At 45.7% G+C, this 20,471-nt stretch overlaps 1 protein-coding gene across 6 annotated transcripts in view; it reads left to right on the forward strand.

Moving 5' to 3' along the window:
* The window catches only part of LOC127050908 (coiled-coil domain-containing protein 175-like), a 57,412-nt gene that overhangs the window by 33,205 nt on the left and 3,736 nt on the right, over positions 1–20,471 (forward strand). For 2 of the 6 annotated variants that reach the window (XM_050952575.1, XM_050952573.1), the window contains exons 12-20: positions 665–800; positions 1,115–1,246; positions 3,571–3,709; positions 4,220–4,299; positions 13,372–13,524; positions 16,599–16,701; positions 16,844–16,887; positions 17,354–17,513; positions 18,534–18,573. In XM_050952575.1, the coding sequence (XP_050808532.1) occupies positions 665–800; positions 1,115–1,246; positions 3,571–3,709; positions 4,220–4,299; positions 13,372–13,524; positions 16,599–16,701; positions 16,844–16,887; positions 17,354–17,513; positions 18,534–18,550 (964 nt within the window). In that variant the 3' untranslated portion in view covers positions 18,551–18,573. Of the gene's footprint in view, positions 1–664; positions 801–1,114; positions 1,247–3,570; positions 3,710–4,219; positions 4,300–13,371; positions 13,525–16,598; positions 16,702–16,843; positions 16,888–17,353; positions 17,514–18,533; positions 19,187–20,471 lie in introns of those variants that run through there. The other 4 variants (XM_050952574.1, XM_050952572.1, XM_050952578.1 and 1 more) reach the window with 4 other exon arrangements.

Consider the following 20,471-nt stretch of genomic DNA (forward strand, 5'->3'; position numbering starts at 1 on the left):
TGCGGGAAGTGGCGGGGGCCAAGGCATGTGCTTGCCACAGCTTCCCGCCACTCCCATTGGCCTGTAGCGGCGAACCATGGCCAGTGGGAGCTGTGATCGTCCAAACCTGTGGACGCGGCAGGTAAACAAACTGGCCCGGCCTGCCAGAGGGGCTTACCCTCGTGGGCTGCGTGCCAAAGGTTGCCAATCCCTGTTCTATATACTTCTCTTAGGGCTTTTTCTCCATGAGTGCTTCCCAACTGTTTGCGACTCTGTTTTCCTTACAGAGGTAAGAACTGAACCTTTCTGGCCATATTGTTCCATCCTCTTTATTATCCACATCATTGCCCCATTGCATGGCTAGATCTGCTCTAGGAATTATTTTTGGGAAACTCTACAGCCTGTGTTATGCAGGAGGTTAGACTAGATGATCACAGTGGTCCCTTCTGACCTTGAAACCTGTGAATTTATGCTGTTTGTGGGAGCCTTTCAGAATCAAGTCTGCTTTAGCAGCAAAGAGTCCTGTGGCACTCTTTGCTGCTTTTACAGATTCAGACTAACACAGCTACCCCTCTGATACTAAGTCTGCTTTGTTACTTTACACATGCTATGTAGTTCTGATTTCCTAATCAATTACAGTGCAATGTCATGTAATGGGTGATACTGTTTGTGTATTTACCACTAGAGCTTTGCTTCAGTGGAAACAACTTCACCTAGCAAAGAAGAAGGAAGTCTTGTGGATAACAGAGGAGACATTCATGAATGAAATGAATGTACGACTTGAGACTGGTAAAAAACGTCATGCTGTGCTAATTGCAGAGGTATGTTAACCAGCTGACATTACAACAAAGCCCCTACCTTTCATGCTGTTCTTGGCAAAGTGGTTAAGCTTTAAGAGCCAGATCCTCAATTGGTGTCAATTATGATTTTGAAGGCGCTGTGTCAGTTTATGCCTCTGAGAATCTGGCTTTAACAGATGATTAACAAAATTGTAAAGCAGTTATGATAGCACAGCACTGTGTTTCAAATGACAACTGCACCCATTGTACTCAGCCCAGTTATTGTTTAATATTAAAGTGAGCCTGTGTGTACTGCAGAAATGATTGTCCCTGTAAATTTTGCTTTCTGCAACCAGAATGAGCATTTCCAGAAAGAAATTTTGCAGGCTGAAGAACAAGTCAAACACCTTAGTGATGATGTAAATAAAAGGGAAGCTGAAGGTGAGAAGTATGAAAACAGCTTAACAGAAGACATACAATGGCTTGAGGTAAATCTCATTTTAAAAAAATTCTTGAAAAGAGTAGTTTAAATGAAGAGACCTTCTTTGCTGTTGTAAATTGGCACCACTCTATTGACTTCAATGGTACTATACCAATTGACACTAGCAGATAATTTGTCCCATGATTACTAATAGTTTCAAGAAAAAGTGATTCAGTGCCATATTATCTCTTTGAATGCTGTACTGACTCCCCTGGAACAGGAGAGTTTTGGGTTTGGGTTCGGTTTTTTGGGTTTTCTTTTTCTTGCTAAGCAGTTATGACCTGATCCAAAGCCCACTGATGTCTCTGGGCTTTGAATCAGGCCCTTAGCACCTACTAGCAGTGGATAAAGTCTTCCTTTGCAACTGGTGCAAGGCTTTATGTGCACAGAACATAAGAGCAATGAAGTGGTGGATTCCATGCAGGGAGCTTTCGCACGGTTACTTGATTGCTAGATGCCAAAGGCAAAGAAATCTGATCATTGTTTGGTTTAAACTGCCTTAATCCCACCCATTGTCTGAACTTTTAGATGAGACCTAAGTGAAAAATAAAATAAAACTGTTTCCTTCTCACTAGTCTTCCAGACAAACCAACAATGAAGGCATCAGTCTGAGTCTTGTGGCTGATATATTGTCTAGTGCAGGAAGTTGGTTTAACAAATCATACTGCTACTAAATTGTGGCGTGCCCTCCACATGTGTGTCCTTATTCATATGTATATACTCATATCTAGCAAACTGAATTCCATGCAGAGAAAGTGCCAATAAAAAGTGAAATAAAAAATGTAAAAGCAAATATATAGGACCTTAACTTTGAAGCAGCTACTTTGAGTTGATCAGTGTGAAATTTGTCTCACGATATTTAAATAAACAGCACAGGTTTTCTGAAAATATTAGTCTCGCTGCTGACATGATGGACCAGACTCTGTTCTGAGTTACAGAGCTGTAAATCCATTGAAATCACTGGTGTTGTGTGAGGCGTAATGCAGGGCAGTTTGGTCCTCTGAGTGCTCTATTATAGCATCCAGAAGCCCTCCTTCAGAGAGAAAGGAGGACAATGTGAGACTCTGAATGAGAACTGACTGGAGCTTCCAGAAACATCAGGCACTTCTCCCATCCGGTGTATATAGCATTTCCTCTGTCTCTAGGTAACCTTTCATGGTTGTATGATTCTCAGCCATCAGTCTAATGGTTCAGAATAAGATAAATCAGAGATCCTTAATATATGAAATATCCCAAGCCTCTTCTCTCTCTCTTTCAATGCCTCTTTCAATGTGTTTATGGATCTAAAATAATTATACACTGGATCTCTCCTTATGTGCATTTCCCGGCAGCTGTGCTGTTCAAAAACATACATAGCATATGATAAATGCTCTTTAACTCCTACCCTAATTTCTTTAATAGGGTTGCTCTAACATCACACAATGAATGTGACATATGAGGATTACCCTTTGCATGTGGACTAGACTAAATCAAGTCAAAGATAATGATATCCTCCTTCAGTGGTTCTCTCTGGTTTTTCTCTTCTTTAACTGTCTCCGTTTCTTCCTGTGTCTTCACTTTTTATCATGTTGGTGTTACAATAACTTGTGCCTCTTCCTGGAGCTTCTACTCTTTCATACTCTTCTCCGGTTGTGCACACCATAGTCATTTCAGTCATTCTGCAGTCTCTGCTCACTTATTTATCTTATTATAGTCTTCTTTGTTCATAAAGCAATGTGAATACCCATGGCTCTACCTGCTGTCTCTCCTATTGCAGTGCTCTATGCACTCAGAATATATTCCTCTGACCATACAAGTATTGCCAGTACAGCAGGGCCAGCTCCAGCTTTTTTGCCACCCCAAGTGGCGAAGCAAAAAAAAAAAAAAAAAGCCATCGTTGGCGGCACTTCAGTGGCAGCTCTTCCGCTCCGCTTCATTCTTCAGCGGCAATTTGGTGGTGGGTCCTTCGCTCCGAGAGGGACTGAAGGACCCGCCGCCAAATTGCCACTGAAGACCCAGACATGCCACCCCTTTCCATTGGCCGCCCCAAGCATCTGCTTCCTTCACTGGTGCCTAGAGCCAGCCCTGAAGTACATGCACCTGAATTCACTGCTTCTATTTAAATAACTTTGTAATATGGCTGGAGATTCACAATGTGTAATGTCAAAAGAATTACTTAGGCTGTCTCCTCATTCTGGATATTCAAATTGCCTTCATTTTGCCACTCTTCATTTTCAAATCTGTGTCTCTCAGCTTTGCAGTTTCCAGTTAATCTATTCATTTTGTCTTCCTTTGCTACAACAATTATGCATACTTTAATAGATTATTAATTAACATGTATTTTCACTAAAGGATGATGTCCAAGCTAAAACTGAAGCTATATATCAAAAAGAACAACAACTAATTCTGAGCATCCCTCTCAGAGAAGAAAGACGGAAAGAGTTGGAAGAGAAGCATAAAAAATATGAAGATTTGAAAAAAATAGTCTCAGGTAGGTATTAAAGGACTCCGAGGCACTTTGAAGCTTTCTGCTTCTGTCTCAGAAAGAGACTTGGTTGATATGGGTGACCTTGAAGACAGAAGGGGAATGCCTGAAAAATTCGAAGTAATTTGAGTTGACTTTGTAGAGGTTAATATAGACTAAGATTAATATAGACCCTGAAGATAGATATTTCGCTTCCTCTCCCCGATCTTTATCCTAATCCTCTTTACTTACTTTGTGTATTATGGTGAATCTGGTATTTTGATATATTTGTTGTATTTGGAAAAAATAGTTTAAAATTATATATATAAGAGGTCTGACTGTATCAGAGCTGTCTACCATAGTTAAGATGAACTGTAAAGTACAGTGAAGCTCTGAGTGCTTTGTGCACCAGTTGGATTATGACATCTGGACACTACTGGAACATTAAGAATGAATAATAACATCCTTATACAGTTGATCACTTGTTAATGGAACATCTAGTTCTGTTGTCTAAAAAAACCTTTTCCTGATTTGTAGAACTAAAAGATGACGAGACAAGACTGACAAAATCCATTGATCAGTCCGTCAGGATGATTGGTAAACTCAAGAAGATCATGGTAATGGTTCAAACCTTGCTTAACATTATTTGTTAAAGTTTCCTAAATCAGTTTTCTTTCTCTCTGTTCTTGTGCTTTTTAATGATCTCCCTCCGCCCTTCCAGTACCCATCTCCCTATAGTTGCTGTGGAACTGGTCATGCACAGAGATTCTGGCTGGAGGATGCTTGCATAGCTTGATTCAGACCACAGAGCAGCACTGCCATTTGTCATGCAAAAAACTGACCTTGATCTTGTAACCCCTTAGTCATATGAGTCGTCCCAATGGAATTAAAAGGATGACTTGAGTGAGGAAGGGGCTGCAGTATTGGGCCCTGTGTGAGCTCTGTCCTTGTACAGAAGCTGACCACTGCTTGTGCAAGAGGCTTTGCTGCTTCTTGGTAAAACCTTCCTGTATCCTTTTCTCATGATCTCTCCAGCTCATTGCATATCTTGACTATATCAATAGATAACAGCATAAGGAGAGAGAAATTAAGAGTCACAGATGCTTTGTGTGAAAGATTAAAGAAAGGTGTATGAGTCACAAACAAAACCGCAAGGTTTGTGCCTGGCTGGTCTGATACTGCAAGGATGGAGCTCTGTGGTTCTTCTTCGAGTGCTTGCTCATATGGATTCCAATTAGGTGTGCGCATGCCACGTGCACACTCGTCGGAAGATTTTTACCCTAGCAACACTCGGTGGGTCAGCTGGGCTCCCCCTGGAGTGGCGTCGCTATGGCGCTGGATATATACCCCTGCCGACCCAACAGCCCTTCAGTTCCTTCTTACCACCCATGTCAGTCATTGGAACAGTGGAGCGCGGCTTAGCTGATCTCCACCTCCCTAGCTACTTGTAGTTATTTTATTAATTCTCGTGTGTATAGTTGTAAATTCTGTAGTTATAGTTAGTTTTATTCATTCTTTGTTATAGTTAGTGTATATAGTTGACAAGGGTTCGGAGATTAGCCCCTTTCCCGCACCCGGTACCAGGCCCCATGCCCGGTTCACCGGGCTTCAAACCGTGCTCAACCTGCCACAGGCCAATGCCAACGGGAGATCCCCATGACTCTTGCCTTAAGTGCCTCAGGGAATCCCACCTCTCAGATAAGTGCTGGATCTGTAAGGCCTTTAAGCCCAGGACAAAGAAGGAGCGGGACTTTAGTCTGAAACAGCTTCTGATGGAGTCAGCTCTTACTCCTCTGCCCTCGGCACCAAGCGCTGGACAGTCCATATCAAGCAGAAGCGTCCCCTCGGCACTGGATCGAGCCGGTACCGCTAAGGCCCCTCGGCACCGACCGTCGTCGGCACTGTCGTCTGCTTGGCACCATTCCCTCTCTCCTCAGGTTAAGAAGCATAAGACTCCTGCGGCTTCCGTGCCATGTGCACCACAGTTGGAGCACCCACCTAAGTCGGACCACCCGGCACCGACACCTGCCGCTGCAGCGACATTTTCGGCACCGTCGATTCCGGTCCCGCAAGGGCCGTCGAGTCCGGTGCCTGAAAGCTCTCCTGCGCACGCCGTGGTTGAGCTCACAATTCCCTCCACGCCAGAGACCTTTTCTACGGCAAGGGAGCTGATTGCCTTGACGGAGTCCGCGCTGCCTCAACCCCCAGCACCGCCGGTGAGGGTCATTCAATCGATAGGCAAGCCTGCCCTGCTGAGGCCACCCTCTGTTGGCACTGTTGAGAGACACCGATCACAATCACGATCCCACCTGCGCTCTCGGTCTCGTCGCCGATCCCGGTCCCGACGCCGCTTGCAATCCCGGCACTGCTCTCCATCTCGGTACCGGTCACACTCGCGGCACCACTCAGCATCCCGTTCACCGGCCCGCTACTCTCAGCACCAATCCAGCTCCCGATACCATTCCCGGCACCGCGCCTCTCGCAGCTGCTCTCGACGTCGAGCCTCCAGATCCCGGTCGACCTCCCGGCGCCTGTCCGGTCGCAGGTCCCGGTCTCGTTCCCGGTACCGGTATGATAACCAGTACTGCTCTCCGGTGCCACACAGGGAAAGGTCGTTTAGAGATCGTGACCCTTCCCATGGGTTTTCAGCACCTCCTTGGCCATCTCGTCACACATCTGTGTCTTCTCACACGGACAGTGCTTCCTGTGCACAGGACTGTGACTTAGATGTGCCATGCCGTGTCTTTCACAAGACCCAGACCCAGGAACAGGGACCCCACCAGTGGTCATTCTGGACACCTTAGGCATACCATCAAGCCCAAGGTGCGTCTCCAATGCCATCCTGCTCCGCACCATCGGAACACTGGGTACCGGAGGCAATGGTCAGCCACCCCCCTCTCGTGGGTACAGAGGAGGCTCTCATTCAGCCGACAGTGTCTCAAGTTCCACCTGAGACTGACATTGTTCAAGAACAGGAGCCCACGCAGGACCCTCTTGTCCCTGGCCTTTCCTCTTCCTCCTCTCCAGATGAAGCGGTGGCAGGGACATCCTCCTCGGGCCCTCCTCCAGTTGACCTGCGGGCACATCAGGACCTCCTGAGGTGGGTGGCCCTGAATATGAATCTTCAGGTGGAGGAGGTCCCGGAGATAGAGGACCCGGTGGTGGATATCCTGTCAGCTGACACCTCCACAAGAGTGGCCTTGCCGTTTATCCACACGATACAAGCAAACGCCAATACCATCTGGCAATCTCCAGCATCTATTATGCCCACGGCCAGAGTAGTTGAGCGGAAGTACATGGTACCCTCTAAGGGTTATGAGTACCTGTACGTGCACCCTCCTCCCTGCTCCCTTGTCATGCAGTCAGTCAATGAAAGGGAACGCCATGGCCAGCAAGCTCCTGCCCCAAAATCGAAGGAGGCTAGGCGCATGGACTTATTGGGCCGCAAGGTATACTCTACTGAGGGCCTCCAACTCAGGGTGGCAAACCAGCAAGCCCTGCTCAGCCGGTACAATTATAACACCTGGACGGCAGTGGAGAAATTCAAGGAGTTCATTCCATAAGACTCCCGCCCAGAGTTTGCTGCCCTTTTGGAGGAAGGGAAGAAGGTGGCGAGAACTTCTCTCCAGGCCTCCCTGGACGCAGCTGACTCCGCAGCCAGGACCCTGGCTTCAGGTGTTGCCATGAGGCGGATATCATGGCTTCGGGTCTCAGGCCTTCCACCTGAGTTACAAACCACCATACAGGACCTGCCCTTTGACGGTCAAGGTCTATTATCTGAAAAGACTGACCCCAGGTTGCAGAGCCTTAAGGACAACAGGGTCATCATGCGCTCCTTCGGGATGCACACCCCGGTGACTCAGCGCAGGTCCTTCCGTCCCCAGCCTCATCGCCCTTATCCCCGGCCTAGACCGAGACAGGACTTTGGCAGAGGACACGGCCGAGGCAATCGTAGATGCCGGTCTGGACCCCAAGGGGGCCAGAATCAAGGTCCCTCCAAACCACCTGTGGGGCCAAAGCCAAACTTTTGAAGGTGCGCCCGAGGACGGCGTACCAGTTCCTTTCCAGGATCCTTTACAGGATCCTTTACCTCTCTTTTCCAACCGCCTCTCCTTTTTCCTCCCTGCATGGTCCCAGCTAACTTCAGATCATTGGGTCCTACGCACAGTGGAACTTGGGTACCACCTCCAGTTTATTTTGCCCCCTCCCTTCCATCCCCCACCCTCGTCCCTCTTCAAGGACCCCTCTCACGAGCAATTCCTCTTACAAGAGGTGCGCATGCTCCTTACCATGGGAGCCATAGAGGAAGTACCAGAAGACGAAAGGGGGAATGGGTTCTACGCCCACTATTTCCTAATCTCCAAGGCGAAGGGAGGTCTCAGACCTATCCTGGACCTGCGAGAACTCAACAAGTTCATGATAAAGTTGAAGTTCCACATGGTATCCCTGGGGACCATCATCCCATCCTTGGATCCTGGAAACTGGTATGCCGCCCTCGATATGAAGGACGCGTATTTTCATATCGCCATTTATCCTCCACACAGGCGGTACCTTTGATTTGTAGCCAACTGTCAGCATTTCCAGTTTACGGTCCTACCATTTGGCCTCTCTACAGCACCGAGAGTATTCACAAAGTGCATGGTTGTAGTCGCTGCCTCCCGCCGCCGTCGCTGGATACACGTCTTTCCGTATCTCGACGATTGGCTCATCAGAGGGACCTCTGAGACACAAGTCACCCATCATGTAGGCATCGTCAAGGACCTATTCATACATCTAGGCCTGATGATCAATACAGACAAATCCACTCTGGTTCCCACACAGAGGATAAACTTCATTGGGGCCATCCTGGACTCCAATCTCGCCAGAGCCTGCTTACCATTGACTTGGTTTCAGGCGATGGTAACAATTATCCAAAGCCTACAAAACTTCCCAACGACTTCGGTTCACACTTGTCTCGGTCTATTGGGTCACAAGGCTGCCTGCACGTTCGTGACCAAACACGCCAGGCTACGTCTCCGTCCCCTCCAATCTTGGCTCAACTCGGTATACCACCCGGGCAGAGACACCATAGACATGATAGTCACCATTCCCCTGAGCATCCTAGGCTCCCTTGACTAGTGGCTGATGCCCTCCCTGGTGTGTGCAGGGATGTCGTTCCATCCACCCTAGCCTTCCATGGCCCTGACGACGGATGCCTCATCTCGGTTGGGGTGCCCACCTCAGATATCTTTGCACTCAAGGCCTTTGGTCATCTCAGGAGCCGGCCTTGCACATCAATGTCCGAGAGCTGAGAGCAGTCTGCCTCGCGTGCCAGGCATTTCAACAGCACTTACAAGGCCACTGTGTCTCAGTGTTCACAGACAACACAACGGCCATGTATTACATAAACAAGCAGGGAGGGGCACGGTCCTCCCCCTTTGTCAGGAAGCCATCCAGCTCTGGGACTTCTGTATAGCCCACTTGATAGACCTGGTAGCATAATTGGCGAAGGGTTGTTAGGATTGGCTGGCGTATGCAACCCTAGCTTGCGCTAAGTCCAGTTCATGTTTTCTCTGTTTTTCCTTCTCTTCACTTTCTTTTTGTTGTTTTTCCATTTCTTTTTGTTGTTTTTCCATTTCTTGGTGGTAGGCTACCTCTTCTTCTGCTTGTTTTATTTTGTGGGCCACTTTTTCTTCTTGTAGTTTTCTGTGGTGGGCTGCATTTTTGGCTTTTTCTTGTTTTTGTAGCCTTTCCATCTCTTGTTTGTGAGTTGCCTCGTCTCTGGCCATCTGTGTTTTGAGCAGTTCTATCTGTTTTTCCATTGCCTCGAGCTGTACTGCCTCTGGTTTTCGTGACATCTTGTTTTCTTGTGTTGGGGTGCCCTCCGGTGTTTATTGTCTGAACTGCAGGCTCTGTTGCCTCCTGGGGTCTGCCTAGCAACAGTGCCTTTTTCCCTTTTTTTTTCTAGCTAATTTTTTCAATGTAAAGTAAACCAGAAAAACCACTTTATTTGCATGTATATAGTGCAGGTATTTGCCTCCTAATGGGAGTGCTATTGTGTGACAAAAGACCCTTAACAGTCTCTTAATGGTTTCTTGCTTAATATGCAAGCCACAACTGCCAGAGAGAGCAGAGAAAAAAAAATTCTCTCTGGTTCCCTTTTAAAACCAAACTGTTTCTCTCTGCTAAAAAGCCCCTAGCAGAGAAAAGAAAAATATAATATTCCTACTGGCTTCTGGATTCTATCCCACCACTGCCACCATGTCAATAACCTAGTCCCAGATTTGGACCTTAGCGTCCAAAATATGGAGGTTAGCATGAAAACCGCCAAGCTTAGTTACCAGCTTGGACCTGGTAATGCTGCCACCACCCAAAAAATTAGAGTGTTTTGGGGCACTCTGGTCCCCACAAAAACCTTTCCTGGGGACCCCAAGACCCAAATCCCTTGAGTTTCACAACAAAGGGAAATAAATCTTTTCCCTTCCCCCCTCCAGGTGCTCCTGGAGAGATACACAGAAGCAACCTCTGTGAATCTAAGCAGAGGGAGTCCACCCTCTCTAATTCCAGTCCTGGAAACAAAAGCACTTTCCTCTTCACCCAGAGGGAATACAAAGTCAGGCTAGTAAATCTAACACACACAGATCTCCACCTGACTTCTTCCTCCCACCAATTCCCTGGTGAGCTGCAGACTCAATTCCCTGGAGTCCCTCACTAAAGAAAAACTCCAACAGGTCTTAAAAGAAAGCTTTATATAAAAAAGAAAGAAAAATATATACAAATGGTCTCTCTGTATTAAGGTGACAAATACAGGGTCAATTGCTTAAAAGAAGTATGAATAAACAGCCTTATTCAAAAAGAATACAATTTAAAGCACTCCAGCAACTATAGACATGTAAATACAAAAGAAAAAAACAATAACCCTTATTGTTTTTATGATCTCTGTACTCACAACTTGGAAACAGAAGATTAGAGAGCAGGAAATAGAAATCACTCCTCATAGCTGAGAGAGAGGCAGACAGAAGACAAAGAATTCAGACACAAACTTCCCTCCACCCAGAGTTGAAAAAATCCTGTTTCCTGATTGGTCCTCTGGTCAGGTGCTTCAGGTTACTTTTTTTCCAGGTGAAAGAGACATTAACCCTTAGCTATCTGTTTATGACAGTCTCAGTGTTCACAGACAACACAACGGCCATGTATTACATAAACAAGCAGGGAGGGGCATGGTCCTCCCCCTTTGTCAGGAAGCCATCCAGCTCTGGGACTTCTGTATAGCCCACTTGATAGACCTGGTAGCGTCTTTTCTCACAGGCGTTCGGAACACACTGGCGGATCAACTCAGCAGATCCTTCCTGTCTCACGAGTGGTCGATTCGTCCGGACATTATTTATTCCGTTTTCCGGAAGTGGGGCTTTCCCCGTATAGACCTCTTCGCTTCCCGCAAGAACAGGAAATGCCAGATGTTCTGCTCCTTCCAACACCTCTCCCCAGGCTCGATCTCGGACGCTTTCCTGATGCCGTGGACGAGCCAATTGCTTTACACCTTTCCACCGTTCCTGCTGGTTCACAGGGTCCTGATAAAGCTCCGCAGGGACAGAGCTCACTTGATCATGATCGCTCCAGCGTGGCCCAGGCAGCATTGGTACACCATGCTGCTCGACCTGTCGATAGCCAACCCAGTTACCCTGCCTCTTCGCCCATACCTCGTAACTCAGGACCACAACAGACTTCGCCACCCAGACCTGCAGTCCCTTCACCTCACAGCATGGCTGCTGCGTGGTTAAACCAGTCCAAGTTACGTTGCTCTGCCTCAGTACAACAAGTACTCCTGGGTAGCAGGAAACCTTCCACTCGGTCATCGTGTCTGGCCAAGTGGAAGCATTTCTCCTTCTGGTGCGAAACGCAGAATGTCACTCCCACCGAGGCCTCAATCCCCACCATCTTGGACTACCTCTGGTATCTCAAACAGCAGGGCCTAGCGATATCATCATTGAGGGTGCACTTGGCAGCCATCTCTACCTTCCACCCAAGGGAGAGTGGCTGCACCGTGTTCTCGCACCCTATGGTTTCTAGGTTCCTCAAGGGCTTGGAGCACCTATACCCCCAAGTATGACGCCCCGCCCCAACCTGGGACCTCAACCTGGTTCTAACCAGACTCATGTCTGCCCCATTTGAGCCGTTAGCAACCTGCTCGCTACTATACCTGTCCTAGAAGACAGCTTTCCTTGTAGCCATTACATCAGCCAGATGAGTCTCTGAGCTTTGGGCTCTCACGGTGGACCCACCATATACTGTGTTTCACAAGGACAAGGTGCAGTTGCGACCACACCCAGCATTCCTTCCTAAAGTGGTTTCGGCCTTTCATGTAAACCAGGACATCTTCCTTCCGGTCTTCTTCCCGAAGCCACATTCATCACGATGGGAGCTCCCTAGACGTCCGTAGAGCGCTTGCATTTTATATCGAGCGCACAAAACCCTTTCGTAAAACGCCCCAACTCTTCGTCGCGGTGGCAGACTGAATGAAGGGCCTACCTGTCTCCTCCCACAGGATCTCATCTTGGGTGATGGCGTGCATCCGTACCTGTTATGACTTGGCTTGTGTTCCCTCGAGCCACCTCACTGCTCACTCTGCCAGAGCTCAGGCTTCATCTGCCGCCTTCCTGGCTCATATACCCATCCAGGAGACATGTCGCGCAGCTACCTGGTCCTCGGTCCACACCTTTGCCTCTCATTACGCTCTGGTTCAACAGTCCAGAGATGATGCAGCCTTTGGCCCAGCAGTTTTGCACTCTGCAACATTTCACTCCGACCCCACCGCCTAGGTAAGGCTTGGGAATCACCTAATTGGAATCGATATGAGCAAGCACTTGAAGAAGAAAAGACAGTTACTCACTTTTGTAACTGTTCTTCTTCAAGATGTGTTGCTCATATCCATTCCAAACCTGCCCTCCTTCCCCTCTGTCGTAGTAGCCAGCAAGAAGGAACTGAAGAGCCGTTGGGTTGGCAGGGGGTTATATCCAGTGCCATAGTGGCGCCACTCCAGGGGGCGCCCAGCCGACCCACTGAGTGTTGCTAGGGTAAAAATCTTCCAACGAGCGTGCACGCGGCGCATGCACACCTAATTGGAATAAATATGAGCAAAACATCTCAAAGAACAACAGTTACAAAGGTGAGTAACCGTCTTTTGCTGGCCACAAAAGCCCACAGGCACAGATGCTATTCCTTATTTGAGAAGGAAGTGCTCCTTCTGCAAGCATCTTTAAATAGGCAGTAACTTACCCAGAATCTGTGGTCAAAACATTTGTGTACCACCAAAGCCTTCAACAGAAATATATGTGTGTGTGTGTGTGTGTGTGTGTGTGTCACTAAGCTCACCAGTGTGACCCCATGTCTGATATAAATAGACAGGAAGTAAGATTCAATGGTTAGTGTATGATACAGAGTCAGGAGACCTGGGTTCTATTCACAACGGTGCCACTGGCTTGTTGACCTTGAGCAATTCCACTTCACTCCTCTGTGCCTCTTTTCCCTAATGTGTAAGATGGAGATGACAAGATTCATTTCGTAAAGCACTTTGAAAACTTTCAGCGAAAGGTGCCACATATGTGAAAAGTATTATTATTATTGTGAATTTATTAGGTTACAACAGTTATAGTCCAAACACAAGATCCATTACAATGAAGCAAAATAATGAAGGGTTTATTTATTAATAGGCTGAGCTAAAGAATGAATTAAGAATAAAGCGTGACTTGGCATTTGACCAGTTGAAAGATCATACAGAAGTTCTGAAGTTGCTAGAGAGGGACATCTATGAGGTCGACAGGAAGCTCGACATTGTGAAGACAGAAAACTGCAGACTGAAATTAGTGAGTATACGGATGCTTTACAGACAGCTTGTAGCATGCAGGTCTCTCTTCAGTTTTCTTTTCACAGGGAAAAATAGAAATGGAGCATGAGGAAACAGAATAAACTCTATAAATGCTTCAGCCAAATGCTTCACTGACAAAATGCCAAAGGGACAAATCCTGCCCTTAGATATTCCTATGTGTCTCTCAATGAAGTTACCAGGAGCCAAATTTTGTCTTCTGATGCACCTCTGGGGCTTCTGGTAACTTCACTGAGAGACACATAGGAATATCTAAGCGCAGAATTTGTCCCTTTGGCATTTTGTCAGTGAAGGGACAAATCCTGCCCTTAGTTGAGTAGAAAAAGCACTCTGGTGTATCCCGTCAGGTATATAGGGAAAGGCTTCCCTGCTAGCTGTGAAAGACTGGGTGAAAGCTGAGACAAAGAAGAGGCCTGTGCTGTTTGGTACTGCAGCAAGGGAGACAGTCCCACATACCTCCCTGTTGACTTACACAGCCATTTTAGCTCATTCTTTTATTCTGGAGCAATGGCTGGAGCACTGTGTGCCAGAAAACCCAAGCCCACTAAGTAATAGGTAATGGTCTCAAGCTAAAGCTAGATGGTAGGTTATCCCTTCTTAGAATGGTGCACTTTTGTGCTGAGAGGTGAGAAACATTGGGATTCATTGTGGTTACTGCCCAGAGAGGGTTAACAGTCCTCTCGCCACTTTAAAACAAAGATCACAGGAAAGCTGACTTGGTTGGACTTTACAGAAGGTTTGCATACTGCATGCTGATGTTCAGCTTTCCAGGTATATTTCCTTTCTGGGACTGTAGGAATCCCTACATTTTCCATGATGGATCCAGCGCTGGACTCGGGTGATGACATGATTAGTCATTTCTATCCTGGCTAAGCATTTTTTTGCCGCCTTATTGCTTTTCAGGGTTAGGGTAATTTTCAAAAGTGCCTCATTCCATGGCAGAAGCGACGTCAAACTGGAGGTGTGAATTCCGGCTTGAGGAGACATGGCCACACTAGCTGTGACCAAGCTAGCACACTAAAAACAGAAGTGTAGCTCCAGTGGTGCAAGCAGTAGGAGGAGCTAGCCATCCTGCATACCTATGGTCTCAGATGGGATTGTACTTGGGGTGACTACGCCGCACGCCGCCGTGGCTACACTTCTGTTTTTACTGCACTAGCTCTATCAGAGTGCCACTTACGTTTCCTCAAGCTCGAATTTACATCTTCCAGCTCTAGACATACCTTTAGGCATTTAAGAGCTCCATTTTTACTGAAAGTCAATAGACTTAGGCTCCTAAGTGCCTGAGTCGTTTCCGAAAATGGGATTTAGACTTCTAAGGCTCTTAGATATTTTTGAAAGGTTACCCTAAGTCTTCCACTGCTAGGTGTCAAACTAGCCTACAAGAATGGAGGAATTCCTTCTCCACAAAAGATCTGAGCACATTAAACAATTCTAAAAGCAATGTCTTGATAGCTGATCTATCTCAGGCTGCAACTCAAAGCTGAAGCCACACCTTCATTAGACACGGTGAGCTTAATTTCCAAAGGGCTTTCTGAATTGTGTGTAGTATTTGTATGTGCTCCTGTTTGAATGCACAGAAGCCTGGTTTTACAAGTGCAGTTGCCTGTATTTGCATGCACTAACATTACAGATGCTACTTAGGAGGCACTTTGAAAATGTGACCTTATAATTTATTTTCCCTGATATCAACATAAGCCGCCTTCAGAAAGAAAGCCCTTTTACTGTCGTACAGTTATCCCTCTCCTTAATGCTCAGGATAGGAACAATTTCAAGATGGTCTCTTCATTCTGACACCCAAATGCAGGTTGCTCTATGTCATGGGTGGCCCATGACATCAGGGTATGGAAATCGTATGGCGGGCCATGAATGTTCACAAAATTGGGGTTGGAGTGCAGGAGGGGGTGAGGGCTCTGGCTGGGGCCAGAAATGAGGAGTTCAGGGTGCGGGAGGGGGCTCTGGGGTGGGACCAAGGGGTTCAGAGTGTGGGAGGGGGTTCTGGGCTGGGGCAGGAGATTGGGGCACGAGGAGGTGTGAGGGCTCCGGCTGGGGGTGCAGGCTTTGGGGTGGGGCTGGGGATGAGGGGGTTGGAGTGCAGGAGGGTGCTCCAGGCTGGGAAAAGGGGTTTGGAGGGCAGGAAGGGGATCAGGGCTGGGACAGGGAGTTGGGGCACAGGAAGGGCTTTCAGGTGTGCAGGGTTTGGGTGGCACTTACCTCTAGCAGCTCCCGGAAGCAGCAGCATGTTCCTCCTCTGGCTTCTACGCAGAGGCATGACCAGGCAGCTCTGCACGCTGCCCCGTCCACACACGCCACCCCTGCAGCTCCCGTTGGCTGCAGTTCCCAGCCAATGGGAGTTGCGAGGATGACTCTTAGGGTAGGGGTAGCTTGCAGAGCCCCCTGGCAGTCCCTACACATAGGAGCCAGAGAGAAGACATGCTGCTGTTTCTGGGAGCTGCGGCATGTGCATGCAAGCCTCAGGCCCCACTCCCCAGCGGGAGATCGAGGGCTAGATTAAATCAGCTGGCAGGCCGGATGTGGCCCATGGGCTGTCGTTTGCCTATCCTTGTTCTACGTCCTCTACTGCTGATGATGTAGCAAAGGAACTACAAAAAGAAGAAAATCAGTTTCAGCTCCAAAAGTCAGAGCTATTTGTACCTGAAGTACAACAAAGATACTAGTTTGGAACTTGCTTTTGTACTTCACTATTGCCTTGTGACAGTTAGCTATGGTAAAGATACACAGGGCAACTAAACCGTGAATGAAGGGTGAGTGCCAGAGCCTCAGCAGGTGTAAATCAGCACAGCTGCATTGACTGAATGGTTTAGAGCTGAGGATCTGATCCTGAGATTTCACTTATTTTGGTTATCATTAATGTGGCTGTTCTGGAAAGTGAAATGGATGCCTGATGTTGAGAAAAAGTGTAACAATGGAAAGAGTTTTGTCCTGGGGAATACACCACCCTCTGTATATCTGTGGTCACAAAAATTGCTAAAGAGATCAGGAAGGAGAGACCAAACACAAATATTTACCAAGCTGCAATGTTTTTCTCTGCAGTGCAATTCACAGATGAAAGCGGATATTTTGACAATGAGCCATGAAGCCGAAAACCACAAATCAACAACAATAAAAATTCTGAGTGATCTGACAGTCCTTCATCGTGAGTAACGTCATCAAAGAAAATGTTCAGCTATTTAAAAACAAAAATTATCATATTCTCAGTATTGGAAAAGGAAGACTATTTTAGAAGGTTTATGTTTCTCTGACAGTCTGCTAACATTCTAAAACTGAATTTATTTTAGAGCTTTTCCTGAAGGGATGGTCAGAGGACAGTAGCATTCAAAAGGTGGGTTTCAACATTTTTTGACGAGGTATTTTTTAGCATTGAAAATAATTTGGCTACCATGCAAAAAAAGAATAATAGAAGATTTGGCACTGTAAATACTCTGCTACCATTACTCTGCCACAGGATAGAATACAGGAAATTAGAAATTTTCTAGCTCTGCATAAAAATAATTATTGTAAATTTCTTTGTCTTTCGTTGGTTCTGATTCCATTTCCCTCATCCTAGGTTCAAACATACCTAAAGGTTATCATCTTTCTTTAAATGTTTTTTAAACTCAACCTGCAATAGGAAACTCATAAAAAATCTGCATAAGAGCTGGCTCTGGGTATGCCAACACAGCAGAGCTATACAATTGGTGTTTGGACAATCTATGAACAGTCAGGAAATGCAAAACAAAAGCATCCTAATATTTTGTGATTTCTTTGTCTTTACAAGAAAATGATTTTTCCACTTTGTCTCATTATAGGAATTTGTGGAGAATGAGAAGGAAATCCTGGCTGCAATAGCAGATCTTGTAATGAAACTTCATGAGAGAGAGAAAAAGATTGATTGTATTAACAAAGGGCTACAAAATAACTTTGATGGACTGGGTTCTTTATTAGAAAGTAAATCCAGCATGGAACCCAGTAAGATACACCAATCCCTTTTCTTTTCTTGTATCCTGATGGAATTATGGTGAATTTGTTCATTAGGAATAGACGGTGATAACACTTCAGAAGTAAACTCCATCAGATCCTCAGCTGGTAGAAACTGATGAGCTCCAGGGAGCTACATCAGTTTCCACCAGCGAGGATCTGGACTTACATTCACAGTGGAAAAGCTATTGCATTCATTAGGAAAAGTATGCGTATTTTATGACACAGCCTGGATGATGATGGTACATATAATTTCCTGTTCCTAAAGGCTAATTCAGTAAGGAAGCTGTTGAAAATATTTAGAGCTTCACTGTTCTCTTCAGAACCACATTTTAGCTTTTCCACAATGGACATGTGAAGGCTAACAAATCAGAGCTGCTGCCTGGCCTGGCGCTGTAAGTTTAATTGATGGTTAGGATGCCTAGAATTTTTTGCATGGGCAACTTCTGTTGTTTACATTTTAAATAATAATACACTGGAGCTGAGGATGAACATGTCTCCTCTTTGGGCCGTTCCCTCCACCTCCCATACCTTGCTACCTGCTCATTTTAGCTCCAGTAGTATAGGCTTGTGTTTTTGATACTAACGTTCTCTCCTTGGGAATGTTCGTGATATGTGCATGCATGTGGCTATATTCTTGTAACAGAAGTACATTGTTTTTTTGATGATAGAATTTTAAAGGGGAAAGGTTATTACATTCATACAGCTTTGAGGTGACTGGGATGTTGATACTTGGACAGCAAACTAGAGAAAGGGATGGGTTAATTCTATAAGGAAAAGAACATTTCTGCTTCAGCTTAAGGCCTGATGCTGCCATTATTTCATGTATGGAACGTTCACCGAGGTCAATGGAAAGTCATTGCATAAAAGGACCGCAAGGATCAGGAAAAAAATGGGTCTGTGTAATTGCATCCATCTTAAACTAAGTATTTGCAGTTAACTTTTTTGTGCAAATGAGAGCAGATCCTGAGAAAAGCTTGCTAAAATATGTACTTTCTATTTAAATTCCAGATGTTTCTGAAGGATAGAATATTGGAGTAAAAAGGAAAAGGTAAGTATCTCTATATTGATCCCTATGCTACATTTACTTGCAATAAGCTATGCTTTTAACAGTCTACTGACTAAGAGAAATTTTAGGATTAAGATATAAGATTCCCCAGTCTTATCCAATGACATGCTTATCATTAGTGCTACTTGCGTTTTGTTTTCACATTTCTTTTTGACAACTTAGGGCCAAACTTTTAAGCCTGCAGCCACGCTGTCCATGAACAGAAATGCATATGCAATTGCTCTGTTGTCATTACCATAGCTGTGAATGCAAATGTCTATTGCAGTTGGTCCAGAAACCCAGTCACCCAAAGTGCATGTGCAATCCCAGTAATTGAGTCTGAAAATACAGGTACAAGACTGTGCACAGAACACTTTTTTTTTAAATAAAAGTCTGTTCCAATACTAGCCATGGGAGTTGGTATTTTAATGTATATATCTATCAGGGCCATATTTTCAGAAGTACCTTATGGATTTGGGTACATAAAAAATAGGAACGTTTGTATGCAAACAGATAGGTGTACCAAATCTCATTAAGCAAATACCTATTTTCCACACCCAAATGTGTTTTCGTGTGTACCATTGTAGAAGTCCTTTTTGAAATAGTGGATCTAATTTTCCAGTTAGACAATAATGTTATTAGGACAAAAATCCTAAATCTTGTAGTAAGAGAGAATATTACATAGTTTGCTTCTGAACAAGGAACAGTGACATCTGGAGGCAGGTAAGCTAGTGCAGAGTCCAAAACAAATACTCTTGAGTTATCCGCATGTTCCACAGTTTAACTAGCCCAGCTTTGCTTTGAGAGGTAAGCTCTCAAGCTGCTCCCCAATTCCCCACAGCCTAATTGGGTAATAGAACACACAACATACTATTGTGACTCTAAATTAAACAAACACACTGACGGTTATACCAGGGTATACCATGATCAGTACATTTTTATCCTTCTCTGCCCTCTTTGTAATTACTTCCATAGGCTCAAGCTTTAAAACCAGGTCACTGGTCAACTTGCCCAAAAAGAGTTGGCTGGTCAAAATCTCCTTGGGAAATGGCTGCTCCTATTTTTAGATCTGAAGCAGTCAGAGGCTATGTTGGTCACCATGTGACTTCCCTTTGTGGATTAATGATCATTTAAGTGTTGTAGGATGATGGTTCTCAGTGTGTTTCATACTTTCAGCCTTTCTTATGCTAACACGCCTCTTGTGAATATGTCTATTCTAACATATTACATGTAAAAGTAATACTAGGAGAGCATCAGAGAACAGCTGAACATATCCACTTAATAGGACAGGGACAGCAACCTCATTTCTTTCTCTGCGTGTGTGACTTATAGAAAGCTTGATGCTAGTGTCATAGCCTACAATCCCCCTGCTCTAACTACTGCAGGTCAGTGGCTGGTTGGCTGCCACCCAGCATATTTCTCACCTTTACAATGTTAGTGGTGGCCCAAGCTTTCAGCCTGATTGAGTGTACACCAAAGCAAAACCAACGAACAGACACAAATATTTAATTGTGCCAAAACCCAACAGTTTTGAACAAGGGTGAAAGGCATGGAGAAGTCTCCACCATTCAGGTGCCTTCATTGCTTGGCAATCACATGTTTTATGGCAGACAGTTTGCTAACAGTTGTTGGCTAGAAAGAGGACCATAGGAGTATGCAGGCACAGTATTGGGAAAACTGCCTGAGTGGAAGGGATAGTACTCTTAAATAGGCTCCAGGTGGAAGATTGTACAGTCAGCACATCTCAAACCAGACTGAAAAATGCAGTAAGAAGTGTACTGTAGAGAACAATCCTACTCTGACCATTCTGTACATTTCCTCGCCTGTGTTTTAAGATCTAAACTGTATTGGTCTGCAGGTTAATAAGAGGCTGTAGCAGGAGTAAGGGAGGGGATTCTAGT

This window comes from Gopherus flavomarginatus, chromosome 5 (assembly GCF_025201925.1).
Source record: "Gopherus flavomarginatus isolate rGopFla2 chromosome 5, rGopFla2.mat.asm, whole genome shotgun sequence".
In the NCBI taxonomy this organism is placed as follows: Eukaryota; Metazoa; Chordata; order Testudines; family Testudinidae; genus Gopherus; species Gopherus flavomarginatus.